This window comes from Oppia nitens, unplaced genomic scaffold (assembly GCF_028296485.1).
Source record: "Oppia nitens isolate AA-2021 unplaced genomic scaffold, nextdenovo-longstitch-racon4-pilon3 scaffold17_pilon_pilon_pilon, whole genome shotgun sequence".
Lineage (NCBI taxonomy): Eukaryota > Metazoa > Arthropoda > Arachnida > Sarcoptiformes > Oppiidae > Oppia > Oppia nitens.
This window is the reverse complement of record NW_026533196.1, coordinates 2125275-2149150: the sequence shown is the minus strand read 5'-3', so window position 1 is coordinate 2149150 and position 23876 is coordinate 2125275. Positions and strand designations below refer to the sequence as shown.

The 23876-nt window shown below is 29.7% G+C and overlaps 4 protein-coding genes across 4 annotated transcripts; all 4 read left to right on the top strand.

The window, feature by feature from the left end:
• Positions 1–3206: 3206 nt before the first annotated feature.
• Positions 3207–6137, top strand: LOC128965562 (sphingomyelin phosphodiesterase 4-like). Its single transcript, XM_054312267.1, has 4 exons — positions 3207–3390; positions 3483–3581; positions 3644–3868; positions 3933–6137. The coding sequence occupies exons 1-4, from the start codon at positions 3343–3345 to the stop codon at positions 6135–6137; spliced, it is 2577 nt and encodes an 858-aa protein (XP_054168242.1). The 5' UTR covers positions 3207–3342.
• A 485-nt stretch (positions 6138–6622) lies between these two features.
• On the top strand, positions 6623–13955 carry LOC128965591 (sortilin-related receptor-like). The gene is made up of 9 exons (XM_054312304.1): positions 6623–10138; positions 10203–10346; positions 10420–10647; positions 10713–10842; positions 10921–11852; positions 11919–13182; positions 13246–13451; positions 13529–13723; positions 13795–13955. The coding sequence occupies exons 1-9, from the start codon at positions 6760–6762 to the stop codon at positions 13857–13859; spliced, it is 6543 nt and encodes a 2180-aa protein (XP_054168279.1). The 5' UTR covers positions 6623–6759; the 3' UTR covers positions 13860–13955.
• A 1177-nt stretch (positions 13956–15132) lies between these two features.
• LOC128965561 (zinc finger protein 816-like) lies at positions 15133–17410 on the top strand. Its single transcript, XM_054312266.1, has 3 exons — positions 15133–15439; positions 15520–17131; positions 17203–17410. The coding sequence occupies exons 1-3, from the start codon at positions 15133–15135 to the stop codon at positions 17408–17410; spliced, it is 2127 nt and encodes a 708-aa protein (XP_054168241.1).
• Positions 17411–17634: 224 nt separating this feature from the next.
• On the top strand, positions 17635–20657 carry LOC128965656 (squamous cell carcinoma antigen recognized by T-cells 3-like). Its single transcript, XM_054312395.1, has 3 exons — positions 17635–17893; positions 17964–20353; positions 20434–20657. The coding sequence occupies exons 1-3, from the start codon at positions 17741–17743 to the stop codon at positions 20609–20611; spliced, it is 2721 nt and encodes a 906-aa protein (XP_054168370.1). The 5' UTR covers positions 17635–17740; the 3' UTR covers positions 20612–20657.
• The last annotated feature ends 3219 nt before the right edge of the window (positions 20658–23876 follow it).

Genomic DNA, 23876 nt, shown 5'->3' with positions numbered 1-23876 from the left:
AATATTAAAGTATTATTTTTATATTTTGAAGGGAAAGAGTACAGCAAAGTCTCACAACAATTAATAAATTAACAAAATTGTCATTTAAAACATTTAAAATTAATTTTACTAATTATTATGTCATTTAGATATTAAATTTAGATAATGAAATAAGATAATGTTATTTTCTATCATAATAGGTATTCACATATATATTATTATCAGTATAACAGACACTTTTTGCAACAAATGTTTGATCTCTTTGATTAACTTCAATCGGTTAGGACAACAAATTATATGCAATAGAAAATCCTATATAAAATTGTCTCCAATGGGACAGTCGGGTCATCGGTAACATTGTGGTCATCAGAAAACAGAAAATATTAAATAACAGCGACTGAAATGGTGGTAAATGTTGATTAATGATAATGAAAAAGAGTTTATTTTTACACTATTATTCAATTAATGTATTATTTAATATACATTTTTCATATTGTGTTCTATGTCTGTGTGTTTAAAATAATTAAGTAAAAATTATGATATAATAATTTTTAAATAAATATATTTTAAACATTTAAATCTTTAAATCTCGTATAACATTTCTGTGTACTATTTATTATGTTTATTTTATTGTTGTTGTTGTTATACCTTTTAAATATGTATAAAATTTATATTCAAGTTTTTTATGATGATTATTATTGATATACTATTTCCACAAATATAAAACTTTTATTTTACTATTAACTAAAAAATGTTATTTAGATATTAATAAAGATTGTTAAAATCATTGAAAAATCTATTTTTAAAAATGATTTTTTAATTGTAATAAGAAAAAATTATATATATATAATTAAGTATTATAATATACAAAAATAATATTTTTATTTATATATTATTTTAGTTATACTGAGTTCATCGGACTTTTACTTTCAATATAAATAAAAATGAATTTTGTTTTTCTACTATATATTAAAAGTGACGGTAAAAATATCTTTATCTCACATTTTACATAACAATAGAGAATGACTTCCAGCAAGGGTTAGCCACTAAAAGTGGTTTAACTAAATGGTAATTATAACAACTTTTTTTAGGCCACCACTTGTGCAACAAAAGGCTGTTGGTGTCAAAGGCACTGATAGATGACTCCTTTGAGAGATGACTCCAAATCAAAGAAGCATCAGCTCATGGATGTATGAGATGTGGCGATCCGCCCAATATATGGTAACCATCAATAATCGTATTTTCTGCAGATTTTTAAAACAGATATCTCTTTTTGTGAGAAACAATAATAATAAAAGAAAAACTATGGATTCACTTACTTTTACTTTTATAACTTATATATTTTCAAAAAACTGCGACAAACAGTAGTACATGCTATACATTGCCTATGATTTATGTACTTATAATGTTTGATATGTTGAGCCTATGTATTCAATCTAATGTATAATGAACTCTCTAATTGAATATACTATAAAATCATAGAAACGGTATGTATTTACATGTGTTTATATATGTATTCTAAACCATTGCATCTTTCCTCTCCTCTCAGGTTTCATTGACATCAGGAACAGTGAGGTTAAACACATACCAACTTATCTATCGGTTCTTTCATTGTTAATAAACGATTAACATTTCTCAATCATTAGTTATTTAAATATCAAATATATATATAATTTTTTAATCCATCTATTTATGTCTATTATCTGTTTCCTTAAACTAAACGATAGTCTTTTAAGTAATGATTTTATTGATTATACTAAATGGAAATATTGAGCATTTGATTTTTGTTATCTATAGTAAAATTTAGTCAAATAATTTAAACTAAAAATAAAATTTAACCATTATTTATACACATTTTTATAGCCCATGAGATATCATTGTATTTGATCATTAATAATTTTAAACATATTGTAATACTAATGGTTTATTTTTAAAAATAATACACAGCAAACTAATTATTTTTTTAGAAATCTAATCTCTCAAACAATTGATTTGACATTTATTATACATTATATGCTATCGATGTGTTCATTAGAGACTACACAACACTCAATATCTCATTCAATAATTGTTGTGTTTATCATATAAAACAAATTAATAATCCATTTGTTTGGTTAAACATTGAATTTTTTCTATTTGATAAATAATTATTTTTAAAAAATCAAACATATATTTGTTTGATCAAAATAGAGAAATTATGTAAATTAATATGTTATTATATATAAAATGTATAATACAGGTATATATATATATATATATAATATTATATCAAAAAACTAATGTAACATTCCTTAGATATGTTTTATCGATAAGACCAGTGTATAGACTGTACAATGTGTGCCAAATGACCGCACAGTTGTCTATGATTCACGTTATACTGTATAAACATTTTTTTAAAATCCCGGTTCCTTTTTTCATAACTATAAAAAATCATGGATCTGATAAAATAATATTTAAAAAATGCTGTATTAACGGTATTATTAGTGACAATTGATTATCAATGCATTTACACAACTGTATATATAATATATATATATATATATATATATATGTGAAAATGAATATTTTTTGAACCATAAGTTTAAGTATAGCATTGATATTATACCGTAGAATATGTTTAACTCCTGGTTTAGGACTTGTTTTAATTATCGATACAATTGATTGCTTAAGCATTGCATCGGATGTGAAATATATGGTTCACCGGTTATAATGTCATATAATATTATATTTATTAAAAATAATATATAATATAACAAATATCATAAATTACATTATTAGAGATAAATTATATCAAATATAATGTCTCTTTATATAATAATTATATAATTATAATATATATATATTTCTAAACATATTTAAACAAATTTATTTCTACACATTCAGCCATTTATTTATTTATTAGTAATTAATTAATTTTTTACTATTGTTTTTATAGTAAAAATATATAAACAAACATTTCTTCCAAGAATTTAATTTTTAAAAATATGTTTAAAATTTTTTATTATTAATTGATTATTGAATAAATGTAAAACTAATGATAAATTTTTGTTCATATTTTTGCATACAAATTGTTTTTGAATTTGAATGACGTATTTTATTTGAAACATAAATGTATTTTTTTTCAAACACATGTATATATGAAATATGAATTATAGACTAAACTGTTTGAATTAATGCTAACGTTTTGACAAACGGTTTAATATTAATGTTATAATACATTACAAACATTGTATAACTTAAACAACATATGATATTCAATACTTTATTCTAATGTTTACTCAATTTAATCAATCAATTAATAAATTTGAGTTTTATTTGATTACTATTTGAATTGATTGCCATTAATAACAATCACAACAAACGATGCAATATTCAAATGCAATGAATACTCAATACATGAATCAAATGCCAGTAAGTATTGAATGAAAACAAGTTTTAAGTGTTTTGACAATCATTTTGGTGTCAATTATCATAAATTAATGAATTAATTGTTTGTCAATCAGTTTCAGATCCGATTTGATGGATGTCTTAAGGATCCGATTGTCCATAAGTGTCATTCGTTGACACAATTGATTCACGAATCGATGACAACAAACCTAAAGGTTAGTGTCGATTATATGCGCCGTTAAATGACAATTGATTTGATGTTTTGTTTGATTTATAGGACATTCAAATGAATTACTCGACTTTAGTTGAAGACATCTTCGGCGTCGGTAACCACTCGATGTCAAGCGATTGGTCATTGAAAGTGATTTCTCGCAATTATAATACTCGCGAGTTTGATGCCATTTATGCATTTCTCGATATAAATGGACCACTATTTCAACTGATCCGACAACTAATGAATGATCCGATGAATAGATATGATTTCTCGAAGAAGTATTTGCCGGTGAGTTGAGTTATAATAAGAAATGTGTTAATAAAATGTCAAATATTTAATGATGTGTTTATAGATTCCGACCAAACTATCACTTGAAGAGTCAATAGTTCCCACACTTTATGCCAACAAAATATCAAACGCCTTATCAACCAATATATCTGTGAATGCCTTCGAGTTCTTTATATTTCACTTTTCATATCTGGTTTTGAATAACAGTCCAAATCATTATAGTCATCAAAATCAATATTATTTAGAACTCATGTCAAACGCCAATACAATCCCATCAAATATCATATATTTTGCATTATTAGAGAGTTATCTAAATTATTTAGTTCCGCTGTCATCAGTTCCGCCATCCGTTACACAGAATCCTACCTCTCAGTCAAGTATCTGGCAATCATTGTCATCGACGACATCAAATTTTCTTCATTTGTCAAGTCCTACAATCAATGCATTGTCACCCAAACCAATGACAAGTACTCCGAAAACACCGACACTTATAAAGTCATCAATTCTTAATTTGAAGCCATTGTTAACCGGAGGACATGAGCCATATTCAAGTGATCAATGGTCTAACCGTTCAGCACATGATTCTCTGGGATCTGAAATAGTGAGATGTGAAACATTTTTGTTGATTATTACAGATATGTGGCTCAATCACGCCATACAACACAATGTCGCCAAAAGACAGGGAAGTCCTTTAAAACAACAGATGTTTACACCGAATTCGGATCACATGAGAGCCGTTAGAATAATGATAAAACATTTGCATTACTTTGCAAATAGTTGTCCGAAAAGAAATAATGATGTAATGGATTCACCGATTAATGAATTGAAGCGAACTCTATGGTCACAAAAGTATGTGTTTCAGCGCCGTTTGTATACGTTTTTTCGGCTTTCATTCGATCGGTGGCCAAATGACACGTCATTTAGATTGCCATTAGAAACATGGATCAGTTATATACAGCCGTGGCGTTACACAAATGTTTCAAAAGCTGATCAATCAGATAATGACGAAAAGGATGGAAATACTAGAGATGTGACACTTAGTGACCAACAATGGAAAGAATTCATTTCCGATAATTTAATGTTTTACTCAATTATTTTTCGACAATTAATTCCTCGATTTTCAAGAGTTTTGGATTTGAGTTCATCAAAAAATGCATTAATGCTCTTCAGATTAACCAAAGTATTTTCGCAACAAAACTTCGCGCTTTGGATTAGAGAAGCGGAAAATTCATTGATGACTAACGAGTCGTTGACCACAAATTTGTTACATACGAGTTGGTCTCAGAGCTCAAGAGCTACATTATTATCGCCAACTTTGCGTCAGCAGAATATGAGCTCTTTAGGCGGTCCATTGAGACATCACTTACTAGAGTTAGAGTTGAATCCCAATGAATTCACTCCATTATTCTGTCCGGCAATAAAGCCATTAATTTTGCAATTAATAAATGAAATCAAAAAGGCATTGAATTTGTTGTCTGAAGTGATAGGAAATACAGAAATGAATGATACACTTAATAATCCGGTGAATCAGACATTCTTTCAGTACATGACGTCATTCTTTCAAATGTCAGAAAATGCAAATTCAGAGGAAAATACAAGACTTATGAATGAGAAGAGAAAAACTAGAAATCACTTACAAATGTCTTCAACACAATTGGAGTCATTGTTTGAAATGCCTGCAAATGAATCTGCTTTCTTAACTCAAGTCAATGGAAACAATGCAGAAGAGACTCGTTTACATCACAGGACACAAGCATTGTATGAAGAGTCTAACGGAACACCAAAGTTGACATCATTTGGTAGAAATCAAGTATTGAACAAACAGTGTAAACCAGAACTGAATGTTATTGAAGGAAATCCTGATCGACAACCCGTCCGAAGCTATGAACTCTATTATTTGGTTTATATTTTATTATTTATTACTGATTGGATTAACTTAAAGTTTGGGCGAACCATACAAAAGTTGTATAATATGTCGGGATTTATGGGAATATTCTGTCGACAAGTAATTACTGGTCCGACAACTTACATAAAGATTGTCAAATCGGGAACCGCTTACAGACCACCCGATAGAGTAACAGAAGTATTGAATGCAAGAATAAACTTGCGATTTATGGCTAACAAAGTGTATCTAATTTACACAATGTTTGTCTTGTTTTTGGTCTATATTTTCAATTACAGTTTCTTATCATTTTCGTCACTCATGTTAGCCATGTATTTGACTTATTTGGCCACTAAAACGGTTCTGTATTACATAAGTAGTCGTTAATTTCATTTTATTATTAAATTAGCATTAAATGTCTAAATCTTAATTGAATAAATCAATACAAATGATAAATTTGACAAATTTTTGTACACCAAATATGATTAATTATAATAATAATAAATTCTAACTTAATATTTGAATTAATTTAATGTTTTATTCTTATAATAATTAAAAAATAAAATAAAACTAATTTAATTTTATATTACTGTACAATAGTTACTGATTAATAAAAATACATTAATATTATAATTTACTAGTAAATAATAATAATAATAATTTAAAAAAAACCTATTATTAAAAGAAAAGTAAGTTATTTGTTGAAGTATTTGTTGTTGATATTGAAATCAATGTAAACTTATTATTGTAATAATGTTTATAAACACAATGTTTACACAACACTGTGTTTACATTGAATACTAAATATAAGATATATTTCATAATAATAATACAATAATAATATTTGTGTTAATACTGTAGTAATTTGATAACAATCAACATATGATGTGATTTAATAAAACAATGTCAACAATATATCAATATATTATAGTTAATGACCATTGAATTGGCTATAATATAGTGTCAAAGTTTATACACTTTTTAATTATAATAACAATTAACAACAAAAATGTCTGTCAAATGGTCTATCATTTTATCACTAATCGCATACCTATTGGCGATCGTATCGATTGGCGACTCATTTCTTGTATTAAATAAAGCACTAATCGGTCGGCAAAATGATGACACGTTTGCCACAGATTTGTCATCAATTGAGATATCGGCTGACAAAGACTGGCCAATGTTTCGTGAGAAAAGGTCAACAAATAATTCTGTTTCGGGAACTTCACCGAAACCCATAGTCGATGACGATTTGTCTCAATTTGTCACATCTTCGACACTAAACGATAGTCATCAACAGTTAACTGTTCACTGGTCTGGAAAGGGCTCATCAGTTATCATATGTTTGGCTAAGAATAGGCCAACCAATCCAAACGTCTCATCCGCTGTTTATATATCCGAAAATTATGGCAAAGACTTTAGTAAAGTGTCTCAATTTAAGCTGAAGAATGAATCCGAGGCTGTAATCAATAATTTTTATATATCGCCAGCCATTAACTCTCACTATATTTTTGTTGATATTATCAATAATTGTTTGTTTATTACCAAAGACTACGGCAAGAACTTGAAAAGAGTTGATTTGCCATTCATTCAGATGTCAATATCACTTCACTCAACAAACGTCGACTTAGTCTTAATGACAGCTAAAATCAATGACACCGACACTCATCTAAAACTTTATCTATCAGAAGATTTTGGGGCCAATTGGAGACCAATTCAAGAACGAGTCAAACAATTTTCATGGGGTGTTGAGGGCATTGATACTGAAGCCAATGGTAAGACTATTTTTGTCCAAAGACATGAACCGAATGGCTTGACATCAATTCTCAGTTCTTCTGACTTTTTTGCTAATGAAATGAACACAAAGATTTGGTTGAATAATGTCGACGAGTTTGAAATATCGGGCAAATATATGTTTGCCACCCGAAGATTAAAACTGTTGGGCGCTATTCATAATCCAAAGATTCACGACTCGTACCAATTGTGGGTATCTTATAAAAGACATGATTTTCGACGAGCTTTGTTCCCGACAAGCAATCAGTCATCAATTATTGACTATTATATCGCCGATGCATCCGAAGAGGTTGTGATGACTTGTCTTACATTCAATGATTCAACGACTCATTTATATGCTTCCGACGAAAATGGACTACAATTTTCTTTATCATTGGACAATATCTTGTATTTCGCGCTAAATGTCACCAGACATCCACTTTCAATAGACTGGAACACAGAGGAACCCTTAGCTGACATACATAAAGTTGGCGGTATTCGTGGTGTATATATTGCCTCCAAATGGAAGGAACCGAAGAAATCTATTGCGGATCTCATAACTGTCATAACCTTTGATATGGGAGCCAAATGGCAACGAATACGACCGCCTTTTATTGATGCCGATGGAGTTCCCATTGAGTGCAGCTCTACAGTCAACTGTTCGCTTCATTTGTCACAAAAGTTTTCATATCTCTATCCATCGTTAAGATTACCACCTATTGTCTCCCGTTCTTCATCAGTTGGACTTATTATGGCGTCCGGTGTTGTCGGCACTTCTATTAAAGGAAAACCCAATGTTTATCTGAGTATCGATGCCGGTATCACTTGGCATCAGGTTCTTAATGGTAATTATATATTCACTTTCGGTGATTTCGGTGCAATAATTGTGGCCATCAGTTATTACTCGAGAAATGGATCGACAAATGAATTAAAGTACTCTATAGATGACGGAGAGAATTGGACTACATTTAAGTTTAGCGAACAAAAGATTAGGATTTATGGCTTAATGACAGAACCGGGAGAGAAAACTACTGTATTTACATTGTTTGGATCTAAAGCCGATTCAACTCATGAATGGACTGTAATTCAAGTGAATTTGACGAAAGTCTTTAAATCGCACTGTTCTTTACCCGACGATTATAAAGAGTGGTCACCGCATGACATGGATTCAGGTTGTCTTTTGGGGCGACGAGAAGTTTTTCACCGACGCATTGCTAATCATCGGTGTTTTAACGGACAAAATTATGTACGTCCGGTGGCCTCAATCAACTGTCCGTGTCGTCACACAGACTTTGAATGTGATGTCGGCTTTATTCGCGATAAGAATGGAGCCAAATGTGTTTTCGACGATAGATCCAGTATTGAAGGTTACGATCCATTTTCAGTTCCCGATTGGTGTAAAGTGGGACTTATGTTTAACAGAACCCGAGGCTATCGTAAGATAAGTGGAGACACCTGTATTGGTGGTGAAGAGGACTGGTATTCACCGCAAGAGATTCCGTGTCCATTTGGGTCTAAACATGACGACCAGTTTGTTCTGTTTGTCCAAAGACAGGCCATTTCTCGTCTTATGTTGAATGAAGAGAATCCTATAAAAGAGAGTCTCGTTCCCCATTCATATCTGATTAATGCCATCGCATCAGACTTTGATCACAAACACAATTGTCTTTATTGGTCAGACATAGGCATTGATAAGATTATGCGATTATGTTTAGATGGCCGTCAATCTCAACCCGAAGTGTTGGTTGAAACAGGACTGGAGTCAGTGGAAGGCATTGCATTAAATACAATCAATAATCAATTATATTTTGTTGATGGAGAACAATCAAAGGTTGAACTAATTCGTACAGATATTACACACGAGGGACGAATGAGACGAACTATACTCAAGAAACCACATATTGAAAAACCTCGAGGAATAGCATTGAATGTGATTATTGGTTACATATTTTTAACCGATTGGGGCACTAATAAGCCGAGTATCATACGTAGTGAACTCGATGGCGATAATGTTAAGGTATTATTTAACGACTCGATTGTTTCGTGGCCTAACGGTATTGCTGTTGACTATCTGTCCCAACGTATCTTTTGGGTGGACGCAAAACGCGATTATATTGCTTCGGCTGATTTCGATGGCCATCACTTGAGCTACATATCGGAAGGCGACACAAACCCTCATCCATTTGCTTTGGGAGTGTTTAAGAATCACATCTACTTTGATGACTGGAATCTTCAGCAGATTATTATGATTAACAAGAATGATGGATCAGATAGACGGGTCATATTGAGTGATATTGTCGGTGCTATGGATCTTAAGATAATAACTCCATATCTTAAAGATATAATGAACAGCTGTAGCGATAATAAGACATCCAATTGTTCTCATCTTTGCGTTCCTAAACTATATGGCGGCCATAAATGTCTTTGTCCCGATGGATTAGATGTTACTAAAGCACCCGATGGTAATGAAATGTGTGTTTGTAGAGGTGGTGAGGAATTGACAAAAACTGGCGCCTGTAAGCCAAAGAAGGATAACCAGTCTTGTAGTAATGAAGAGTTTATGTGTGATAATGGCTTATGTATACAAAAGTTATGGAAATGTGACAGAGATAATGGTTTGTTTAATAATCTTATAATTTAATAACTTTTTTATCAATAATACTTTAATTGCTTTTTTAGATTGTGGCGATGGATCAGATGAGAGGGATTGTGCTGACCATCAATGTAACGAAAACGAGTTTCAATGCAAACGATCCAATAAATGCATTCCTAGTCATTGGAAGTGTGATTTTGATTCCGATTGTATGGACGGATCAGATGAAGGTATTAATTAACTTTAAATTTATTAAATAATTAGTACATTATATTTAAAGATTATTAATTTTGATTCCAATAGACTTATCTATGTGTGCGTCAGTGTATCCGAAATGCAATGAAAGCACTCAATTTCAGTGTAAAAATCTCAGATGTATTGAAAAGAAATTGATTTGCGATTTGGAAGATAACTGTAGAGATGGAAGTGATGAAGAAAATTGTATGACAAAGAATGCTAACGAAAAATGCAAAGACGATGAGTTCCGCTGCAAGAATGGCGATTGTATTCTATCGCTTTGGAGATGTGATGGTCTGTAAAAATGTCTTTAAACCCATTTAATTACAGGTGATAATTGTATTTTCATAATTTAAAAGGTGATAATGACTGCAGAGATAAGAGTGACGAAACCAATTGCTCCAAGTCTTCATGCAATTCATGGCAATTCTTGTGCGATCACAGCAAATGCATATTTAATACCTGGAAATGTGACGGAGAGTATGATTGGTTAGTACCGTAATATCAATGTATATACCAGTAGTATATCGATGATTCTCATTATAATTGTTATAAAAAAAACTTTAGTAAGGATCAGACCGATGAAATTGGATGCAATGGAACTGATAAAGTGATACCCACTTCAAATCAAACAACAACAACATCGACAGCAAATCCATTGGATTCATGTGCTGGCGATTGGTTCAGATGTGCGACAGGTATATGTGTGCCGTTGATATGGCGTTGTGATCGTGTAGATGATTGCGGTGACAATTCAGACGAAACTGGTTGTGATCATAAAAATCCTTTGCCAACTGCTGGACAACAGATACCAGAGACCAATATAAAAGATAATTGTGGACCCGATAGATACCAGTGTTTGAATGGCCAATGCATTTGGGATTCGTGGTTATGCGACTCACAGAAAGATTGCGAGTCGGGTGAAGACGAAGAAAATTGTAATTTTGGGCCTAAAAACTGTTCGGAACATGAGTTCAAATGTGTCCATAGTTTAGGTTGTATTCCATTATCAGATGTCTGTAATGGCAAAGATAATTGTGGCGACGGTTCCGATGAGTGGGGCTGTCGTAATGAAAAAACTGATTATATAAAACCTCATAAGTGTATTGGCTTTACCTGTAAAAGTGGTGAATGTGTTGAACTATATAAACGTTGTAATCATAGACCTGATTGTTTTGATTCTTCCGATGAAGACAACTGTACCCAAACTTTCTATGCGGTTAATGACTTGCAGGTTGACCTGAAATCAATTACTGCCACAGAGTTTACAATACAGTGGAAGACACCATCGAGTTTTGGTATTTTTAATTTTATGCCAACAATAGCCAAAGTCAATACCAGTGAATGGCATAATATGAGTTGGACTCAGAACGAGAGCTTCAGATTTGATAAACTAAAGCCAGGAGTCGTCTACAATGTGACCGTCTTTTGTAAATTCACAAATGAATCTCATTTTTATCTCCCGTTGCAATATATAACAGTTACAACTGAATCTATAGGTATTATACATTAAAAATAATGATCTTATTGTTAACTAATTACTATAATTATATAATGTTTGTTAGCTCCCAGTCCTCCACTTCTTGTAAAAGCCATTGAATTATCTGAAAATCGAGTTTTGATTAAATGGTTGTCTCCTCTTTTAACTTATGGAACAATTAAAGGCTATCGGATATACTATTCACCCCCTTATCCATCTATTAAAGAGACAACTGGTGTCTCATCAGAAAATAGCCTATTAATTGACAGACCTTTTGAAACGGGAGTTAAATATACATTTTGGATGACAACTCTAACAGTAAATCTTGAAAGTGAATACTCGAATAAGACATCATTAATCATTAACGGATCCATTATAACCATTAAGAACTTGCATTCTAAAAGTGTTACTAATTCAAGCATTACTATTGAATGGAATTCATCGCATAGAGAATCTAAAGAATCAATAAAATGGATGATTGAGTACCGATGCGATGATTATTTTGTTGGTTTTATTGGCAATACAACTACAGATGAAACTCATGTAACTGTTGACGGATTATCTCCCGGAGTAAACTATCAGTTTAAAGTATTACCAGTGATTAATGGATCAGTTGTGTCAAATGGTATTGAAGATAACATAATAACTGTCATTACAACAGGTGTAATGTTACCACACGTTGACATAAAAGAAAAGTCTGTATTTGCTTCAGCATTTTATCTAACATGGGATCAACCTATTTATGTATTACCTGTCAATTGGACTTATGGAGTATTTTACGGAATTGAAGAAAAACGATTAAAACTTTACGCTAAAACCAATGAAACGACAATAACAGTTACAGGATTGCTGTCCTGCGAATCATATATACTACAGGTGCGAGTTCTTAAACCATACGGTGTGGGTCCTGCCATTGGGTCGACTATAATGAAGACCCAATACGATCCAATTGCTGCGCCAAAGAATCTTAAATACTCAATGATTGTTTCAGATAAGACAAAATACATACTTTCGTGGAACTCTTCATGCGATAAAATGTCAAAAACGCCTGTAGTTTATCGCATCTGTATTAGAGATTTAGTTAAAAATCGTGACAATTGGTTTCAATTATCTCCGAGAAATACGACATCAATAGAAATGCCACTTTATATTCATTTTGGTGCCACTTATGAGATAAAAGTGGGAACTGATAATCAAAATGCTCGATACACTCGTCCATTAAGACTAACGCCAACACCATTGCCTCGGGTAACAAAACTCGATGCCATTCAACAATATAACGGATCTCTTTATATAATATGGAAGACAATCGATGATAATGTGTGGCCAAAGGAATTACGTAATCATAGGTTTGTAATCTATTGGTGAATATATGTGTAAATTATTATCAACTGTTTGTAAAATTGTTTTAGCTATTCATACAAAGTGTACATTAGCACCGAACCCAATACCGATGAGGTTGATATCCGCCATATCCCGAGACCACCCCTCATCTATCCGGCTCAACACGGAAAATATTATCATATATCTGTGGCACTGGTCGAAGAACACGGGTATTCGGGACCCGTATCCGACACTATAATCATTGGTAATCATATGATACCATCTTATGGTGAAAGTAAGTGATAAATGCTTTTTGTTCTTATTATTTATTCATTTGTTTTTTATCTATCAAAAAATGTAAACAACTTTTAGATGCAGTAGTGATTCAAAGGACGAGTGTGATCGGTGTTGTTGTGGGAATTGGTATTATAGTGACAGCTCTAGTGATAGCTTTGGCCATATTTGTTACGAGACATCGGCGACTACAACGAAGTTTTTTACAGTTTGCTTCCAGTCATTACAATACTCGGTCAGATTCGGCCACTTTTACCACCAATGATGGATTGGGTAAGACTTATATTAAATTAGTGACAACTCTTATATGTTTATTAATTTTGTTATATTTTTAATGATTGCAGAAGAAGAAGACGAATCTCCGGTATTTCGTGGCTTTTCAGATGACGAACCACTCGTATTGGCATAAAATTGGCATTTATTTTGTGATATTAATAAAACTTTTTATATAGCATTTTATCGTCACTATTACTGTACATTAATATTATACTATATTTAACATAAATAGTATACTAATCAATATTTTTAAGCATTTGTTATTTTATTAATAAAATCATTTGTAAATTTTAGTATATATTTGATTGACTACATAGACAAATGTCTTATTTTACTAGTCTTTATTATACCATATATATTGAGATTCTTAGTTTTAAAATTAAAAAATTAAGATTTTTATATTACAGTACTTTTACAAAACATTTTATTAAATTTAATAAATAAAAAATTATTTTTTACTAAATATCATAAATGAGACAACAAATTAGCAATTTGTTAATCACTATATATAATATATATGAATAATTGTCTACAATATGTTTGCGATAATCAATAAATAAATTGCTTTTAAAGTTGCAATCATTACATGTAAAGAATAAAGTTTATTTACTATTATTGAATTGCATTACTAATATTGAAAACATTAATTAAAAATCATATGTAAATATTAATAAATATAAAATACTGTATTCCTCACAATTGTCTCATAATTATTATTGTATTGAAACATAATTTAACTTAAATATAATGATTACGTTATTTATTTATATAGTAATAGTGAGCACTAATAACGTGATAAAAACATTTTTGAATTACTATAATAATCCTATAATAAGTTATAGACAATTATTCTGTAAATGTTAACATAATTATTGTTAAATATAATATTATAATATGATTATTGCAATAAAATACAGGTTTTTATTAAATGAGGTAATACTTTAAAAGTTTTTACTTATTTTTTATATTAATTTGAAATATAAACATAAATTTAATTATAAAACTAAACATAAATTAATTAAATAACAAAAATAGTTAACATATATTATTTATTTGTTATTATTTATAGTAACGTTGTATTAGAATACTTAATGTTCTTAAAGTGAATAACAGACAAAAGGGGTTAAAGTCTAGAAAACAGAAAATGTTTTAAATGACGTTATTATTAGTGATATTAATATATAAATAATAAAATATTAATAATCATTATATTTAAAAGTTATGTTTTAATACAATAATAATAATAATTTGATACAAAATATGTGAACAAAATGTTTGATGTTATCAATAATCATATCATTTAATAGTATTTTATTTGTTTTATAATAATATTTGTTATTAATTTAATATTAATTTATATTCAATAAAAACATTTAATAATTTATCACTGAATTGATCCAAAAATAATGGATATAACAGATGACACACATATCTGTTTTCGTTGTAAACAAACAATCAATGGTTTGGATAACTATGTCGAGCACAGGAAGAATGCAAATTGTGTGGTCATTACTGCCAACAAGTTCTTCAATTGTCTTCAATTACAATCAAAATTCAAAGACATTTACCATAATAATGATGAAGAAGATGAAGAAGACGACGAAGATTATGATGACCACAATATTCGTAACGTACAAAGTGGTCAAAATCAGTCCTCCGAAGATGACGACCCTTCAGATGATGACATTTATCGTCCGCCCAAAGATTTTACGGGTATTTTGTAACTTATTTGTTGATTTAATCATTAATTGACTGATTTTTAATTGTTTTCATTTTATGAATCACTTGTTTAGGTGGCAAATGGAAACCTGGAAGCGGTCCAGAGGTGATCATATCTACCACTTATGTGACCGACGAGTCATCGGATAATTCAGTGAATTTTGAGCTTAAGAAGAGACGAACATCTGATGAATCGACAAAATCTTATATTGAAAATAGTTTTTCATTCGCCGATAAAAATATTTATTCTTCTGTTGTAAGACAACCGACTGATTGCCAGGACTTCCAAACATCAACTTTTGTTGACCAACAGTGTCTTAACCAACAAATCGGTAATAATTTTATTGACAATGAATTGATGTGTAAATTATGTAATAATTATAAGGCATTGAATTCAATTGAATTACTAAAACATTACTTAATTTCAACAAATCATTCAACAAATGATATCTTAAATTTGCAATTAATTACTGACAATGAGTTAATATTAATGAAGAAGTTGTCATTTATTTGTGAAATTTGTTGCTTTTATACGAACCAAATAAACAATTACTTATGGCATTTGACAACAATTGATCACTCAGTAAAAGCCAGTTCCCATCGGACAAGATTTGAGTGTTGTGTATGTCATGAAAGCTGTGGTGATGTCAAGAAACTTATGGCACATCTGGAGAGCAATCAAACACATCATTGCATTAGTTCTGGTCCTATAATTATCTGTAAATTAAGTAAATTAAAACTAAAAGCCAAGAAATCGTTTAATAGAAAATCAAACAATTTGTTCGATACTTTTAAGTGTGATTTTTGTGGCAAACTTTTTAAATTTAAGACAAATCTTAAGAGACATACAATGGATGAACATATCCGAAGAGTTGCATTTCCCGATTTGATTAGAAGCAACTTTATCGGTGATAATCCAAAGTTTTCGTGTATTAAATGTGATTTTAAGACCGACAAAGAGTCAATACATTTGCTTCATTCAGTTAACCATCAAATGCCGTCTATTGATGAACATAACAACAGTAACACTTCACGACTTCGAAGAAGTGAAGATAAATATAAGTGTCCTCTTTGTCAGAAACTTTATATCTGTCGTCAACTCAAAGAGCATATCAATAGTCATATTAATGAAACACCGTATGAGTGCTTGAAGTGCGAGAAGAAGTTCTCAAATTTAGTATATCTCAGGAATCACGAGAAGACTCACACATATATTAAAGATAAGATCTGTGAGATATGTGGTGTCGGCTTTACATTGAATAAGTTGCTTAAAAGACATCTGAAGACACACGACAATAGCCGCGAACGAACTTTTGGCTGCGAGAAGTGTGGGCTTCAGTTTTTCTCACGATCTGAGATGATATCTCATATGAAACGACATTTACCAAAGAGTGACCGACAATTCAAATGTCAATATCTTGATTGTCACCACTCTTTTGTCAACAAATATGAACTCAACGAACATTCAAAGGTTCACTTATCACCCGATGACAAGCCTTTCCTTTGCGATCAGTGTCCGTACAAAACTAAATCTATTTATTCGTTGAGAAAACATTACAGACAACACACCGACGATAAGCCATTTGAATGCAATATTTGTCACTTTAAAGCACATATGAGTGCAAATTTGATTAGACATATGCGTATACATACAGGAGTTAAGCCATATCGGTGTCCTTATTGCAGGTCAGTTATCATATTTACGGTAATAATAGATTATTGAAAATTATTTATCATTTTTATTATATATTTTATAGCTATGAATGCAATACTCAAGAAAACATCAGAAAACATATATTAAAAACAAAGAAACACTTCGGTCTTTATGTTTATCCGTGTAATGATTGCAACTTTAAGAGCAACTTATTTATTGATTATCGCAAACATATTGAAGACAATCATTCAGATATATATAGTGATCAACAAATTGCTAATTTGGTGTCTCATTTATTTAATAAAAAATAATATTACGGTATATAAAATATATTTGTTTTAAATTATTTTAATAAAATAAGTTTAATTTATAAAATAAAAATACAAGTCTTATTAAATATTAAACTCTAAGCTAATTATAAAACATTATTAACTTAATAGAGATTCTCTATTATAATAAAATTTATACAATCATTGGTATTATGTTTTACGTTATATGTGAACGCATTTTACACACACATCGAGTGTTTAAACAATCTATTAATACATTTGAAAACATTTTGAATCAAACATTAGTTTTATAATTGATTTGATATTTGTTTTCAATTGAATTAAATTAATTGATTTGAGTTTAAATATATTATGGACTCAATCGGTGATAAAGATATGGATAACAACAATATGGATGAAGACATGTCTGATAATGATAATAGTGATGAAGCCGTAGATGACGACAGCGATGATGACAATGAAGATCAACAGATAATGTTAGACATCAATCGATTACAAGAAGAGGTAAGTTGTTGTGATTATCATTGATTTATTTGATAAGATTTAACCAATTATTGTCATATCTTTTAAACAGTTGTCAATCAATTCATACGATTATCAAAAACACATGGATTTGATTGACAAACTCGAGTCTTGTGACGAACTTGAACTGATCCGTGAGGCCAGAGAACGCATGAGTCGCGTCTATCCATTGACACCGAGTTTATGGCTTAAGTGGATCAACGATGAGATCAGAATCGCCACAACTCTTGACGAGAAATCAAATATCATTAAACTGTTTGATCGGGCGGTCAATGATTACACTTCACTTGATATCTGGTTAGAGTACGTCCAGTACTCGATTGGTTTGATGGATACGTTGGGTGTCGACGGAATCAGAAGAATATTTGAACGATCGCTTACTTATGTGGGACTCAATGTCGACAAAGGAGTTCTCATTTGGGACACATTCAGAGAGTTTGAGAAATTTATACTTCAATCGATGGACGGCGAAGAACAACATTTGAACGATGAGCTCAAGAAACAAATTGACAGAATTCTAGAGTTATATCGACGCCAACTATCACTTCCTCTCTTAGGAATGGATAACAGTTATAGCGAAGGACAGGAGTGGTGTAAAACTATTGTTGAAAAATACTCGATTGACATTAATTTTGATTCAATTAAAGCCGCTTATGATAAGGCATTTAATGAACTCCAGAAACTCATACCATATGAAGAAGCGTTACAGACATCAGAAGCACCACATTATGAACAATATATCAGATATATAGAGTATGAGACCCATAACAGTACTCCACAAAGAGTTCAATCCATATATGAAAGAGCACTGATTGATAATTGTCTTATTTCTGATTTATGGCACAAATACGTGACTTATTTGGACAAAAAGGTAGTAATTGATACTATTTTGTTGCCCGTCTATGAACGTGCGGTCAGGAATTGTACGTGGAGTTCAATTATATGGATCAGTTACTTAAGAGCATTGGAACGGCTCAAGTCTGACCATAAAAAAGTTATGGAAACATTAGAGTCGGCACTAGAGGTGGGCTTTCAGGACCCGAATGAATACTTGCAAACATGGCTGACATATTTGGATTACTTGAGACGCAAAACCAATTGGAAAGATGACAATGAAGTGAAAAGTTTGCGCAACACCTTTGAGAAGGCCGTCGAGCACTTGACTAACATTGATAGCTCTGATCCTAATTGTTTAGTATTGCAATACTGGGCTAAAATTGAGGCCAAGTTTTGTAATAACATTGAAAAGAGTCGCGAATTATGGAATGAATTGATGAAATCACGACCAGATATCTCATCTCAGGCCCAGAACTGGATTACTTTCTCGCGTTTGGAAAAACAATACGGAAATGACAAACATTATAGAAAAATCTTATTAAGAGGACTCAACGCATCCAGTGATTGGCCCGAAAGTGTTGGACAACTATTGCTAGAGTTTGAACGCGAAGAAGGCGTTTCTATTGAAAGTTTTGATGAAGTGTTTAATAAATTTGAGACAATTATGAATAAAACTAATGAAAAACGTATTAAACTCGCCGAACGAGAAGCCGAAGAAAAGAAACGCCAAAAGACTAATAAAAAAGCTGAGAAATATGAACTGAAGAGAGCGGCCAAACGTAAAGCAGGCGAACAAACCTCGACAACCATTGATGACAAACTAAAGCTAACAACAGCTGATGTCGACGCCGACGGATTTAAAATACCTCAAACTTCTGTATCGACGCCTAAGAAATCTAAGACAGAAATAAATGAGTCTAAGATTAGACCAGTCATTGAAACAAAAGATGATAAAAGTAGAAGTAGTCAAACATCTGATTCACAACAATCAGAAGTACCCACACATGGAGTGACCTATAAGGGTGACGGGTCTAAGGATTTGCAAACAGTTTTTGTCAGTAATTTGGATTTTAAAATAAATGAAACACAACTTGGCTCTGCTTTTGAAAAGTTTGGCCAAATATCTGACATACGATTAGTTCGTAACTATAAGGGTTTGTCTAAAGGTTACGCTTATGTTGAATACGAGTCGATTAGTTCAGTAAAAGATGCGCTAAAACACGACAGAATGCCATTAGAAGGTCGACCCGTATTTATATCTGAAATGGGAAGGAAAGCAAAGTTTAGTTTTAGTTCATCCGTTGAAAAACACAAAATTTATGTTAAAAATCTTTCATTTGATACCAAAATTGAAGACTTGAGAAAAGTATTTGAAAAATATGGTTCACTTAAAGACGTCCGACTCGTTACGTATAGAAACGGTCACTCAAAAGGTTGCGCTTACGTCGAGTTTACCGATGAATCTTCGGCACAATTGGCCGTAAAAGAATCCGACGGACTATTGGTTGATAATAGGAATATAATTGTTGCCATCAGTAACCCCAACGCTAAACCTATCAGTCGTGAAGACCGAACATTCAGTTCAGTACAGACAGCAAACGGAAGGTGTGTTTATTTACGATTATCGTAAATATTTTTTATTTTATTTTTACTAAATTTTTACTATTATTTATTTTAAAAAATAGCGACACATTTACAAGATATTCAAAGACAAGAATAAACGCACCAATGATTCCGACAGCTCTTCGCGTTCAAAGGCAGACACAAAATGGAGACAAAGAGACGTCTTCGGGGTCGACATCAAACTCAGGACAACCATTAAGTAACAATGATTTCAGAAATTTACTTTTGACTAAAAAATAAATACATAATCAATAAATGCGTTTAAATATTAATAGCATTGTATATACGGTAATACATCATAATATAATAATTTATGATAATGTAAATATTTATTGTCTTTTAAATAAAATTGAATAATTATTGATTTATACACTTTAAAAGTATTTAATTTTATTAAAATATATTTTAATTTTTTAAGTCTGAAACCACTTATAAACTCAGATGATTATAAATATTTATTTAGATTTTTATATAGCAATTATTGAATAGTTAATTAAAACTTAATTTAAAACGTTATCAATATATATGGTACTTATTTTTTATTGTAAAATATTTATTTGTAGTTATGTTTTATACATGTATTAAACATCTTTAGTTTTTTATACGAGATTTAGAAAATTATTTACTTTTAATTGTATATAATTCAAGATTTTATTTTTCTAATTAATTAACGGCAATAGAAATTTATTACACCGTCTTAGTTATTAAAATATTTTATTAAAAGTTTATACATTTTATTACATAAAGATTAAGTAAAATAATTTTAATTTATTTATTTTATTATTTATTAATATTATAATTATTTAATTTTTAATACAGCAATAATAATCACATTTTTAAAATTAATATAGATTAATATATTTCAATTAATTAATTAATTAATTAAATATTTATTATCTACAATTTTTGTAATTACTATCACTGTCTATATATTATACTTTTATGTATAAATTATATTCTTTAATATTTCGCAAATAAATATTTTTAACTAATAAATTAACAATTTTGCATAATATTGAATAATAGGCTATTAGTAATAGCAGCTATTTTCTGCTAAAATCATTATTAATTATGAATGTCATTATTAAAAAATATATCAAACTTTATAATAAACTGTATCTAAAGTTTATAAAACGTGTTTTATATTCATGACATTTAATTTTTTTGTTGCATAAACTAAAAAGTCATTCACTTATATAAAACAATGATATAATGATATGATTTGCGTGAAATAATGTGTGAGAGAGAGATATATAAACCATACTTATGTATATATAAATGTGTTTTGAGGGGAGAGACCGGCGTTGAGATTAATTAAATAAAAATAGATTTAACCGAAATTCATGAGCCATTAGGAGAGGGAAACATCTCGTGACTTATGGCACGTCTATATCTTACACCTCCCGATGCTCTCTCTCTCTCTCTCTCTCTCTCACACACACACACACACACAGCCCTCACATCTTATTTGGCGAAGTATGTAATGTCTAACAATTTTCCAATTTTTAAATTTTTTTTTTCATTTCATTTAAGTATATAAACTGTTTGAATCAAATAGCAGTCATTAAGTAATTCACACACGAATAGTAAGCATATTAATAATGATATTATTATTTTTTTATTTATTATTATAACAATTGTTTTGATTGACACTTATATCTATATTAATATTAAATCAAAACAATTTTTCGCATTAACTGATTTGCGACTACATTAAAAATTATTATATTTATTTAAAATTAGTCCATTTGCCAATTTTATAAGATATTGAAATATCTAAAAATTAAATTTGTAATATTGTTATTACCAATAAAAAATTTATATATTTATATTGCTTGAATTTTGTATAATTAAATGGCACACATACACACACACACCCGTTACATATTTGCATTAAATTAAAATAATTAATATAAATTGATAAATAATATAGATTAAAATTGACAGTTATTTTTTTGTTAATTAAATACATTAAATACATTAGTTATAGAACGTAATGTTATAATAAAACAAAATATATCCTTATATTATTTTATAATGGGAAAAGTGCATTAATAAAAAAATATTTAAAAATATGTTAATTAAATTATACTTTAAATACTTGAGATTTTAATTTTATTTGTGTTTTTTAGAAAAACTCTAATTAAGAAAACATATAAAGTATAATAAAATACATTCTAGTCATATTAAATTGTTAAAATTAAAATATATTTAATTATGTTTAACAAAGTTAAGATTTATCAACAAAAGGATAGCCAATGTTTTTAAATAATTAACACTTAATAATTATGAAGTGATATACAGTAACTTTTAATAACATCAATATATTAGTATCAAATTTGTTTGAATATAATTAAAGATTACTAATTTGATCAAATATTACATTTACATTAAATACTTTAAATTTATAAATTATAAACTAACCTTTATTTGTATTTCTATGTGTAATGTTAATTACAAATATTATTTTTTGAAATATTAATATTATAACTAAAATTTATTTGAATACAAATCATTGAAACGAGTTATTTGTTATGATAAGATTAAAATCATAAATTATTATTTTTATGGCTCTTAACCAAAATATATCTAAATATACAAAAGATACAAAAATTTAATTATTAAAATGATGTTTTGTATGGCAACTTAAATCTGGATTTATATACTGATCTAAGTATACCATGTAATATAAATTTTATAAATACTATATTTTAATATTTAATATAAAGTATATCGTATCTAACATCAAATTATTCACAGTTTATACAGTATGTGGATAATAAAACAAAATTATTTATTTTTCTCCAAATAAAAACAAAAACATAATTAGTCTAATAACCGAAAATTAGATACATATTTATATATTCAAAGAGATTGAATTTTTTGATAAAAATGTCTGAATTTTTTCAAAGCATCCAAAGTTTTTGAATATAACATCTTATATATAAAAAAGCAAACTTTAAAACAATATTTTTTATGACCAGGTATTGAATGCTTAGCAACTAAAATATATTAAAATACTAAACTTAATATACAGGTATATAGAGTACATATACAGTATATTGTATACATATATATTGTATATATATTGTAAAATTAATCCTTAAGAAGTCAATTGATTTTGATAGACAAGTCCTTAAGGGTAGGTTTGGTGGGCACACAGGTATGTATAATAAGAGATCAAACTTATTAAACATAGGGCAACAAAATTTGCTATTAAAGTTCAACGATCCTTATGAGCTCTCTCTCTCTCTCTCTCTCTCTCTCTCTTTAAAAAAGGCAAATCTATATTATAATGAAAATAATGAAAATAATGAAAATAATAAAAATAAATCTTATGTTTGATTCAATTATTCAAATGAAACAATTTTTTTTATTAGTTATCGCTTCGAGGTTTTTGTCATTAGTTTATCGATTGAAAGAAAAAAAGGGTTAAAAAGGGCTAACATTTGATATGAATTTTAATCAGTGTTTTTGGGTAAAGACATGAAGTTTGAGGTATAAG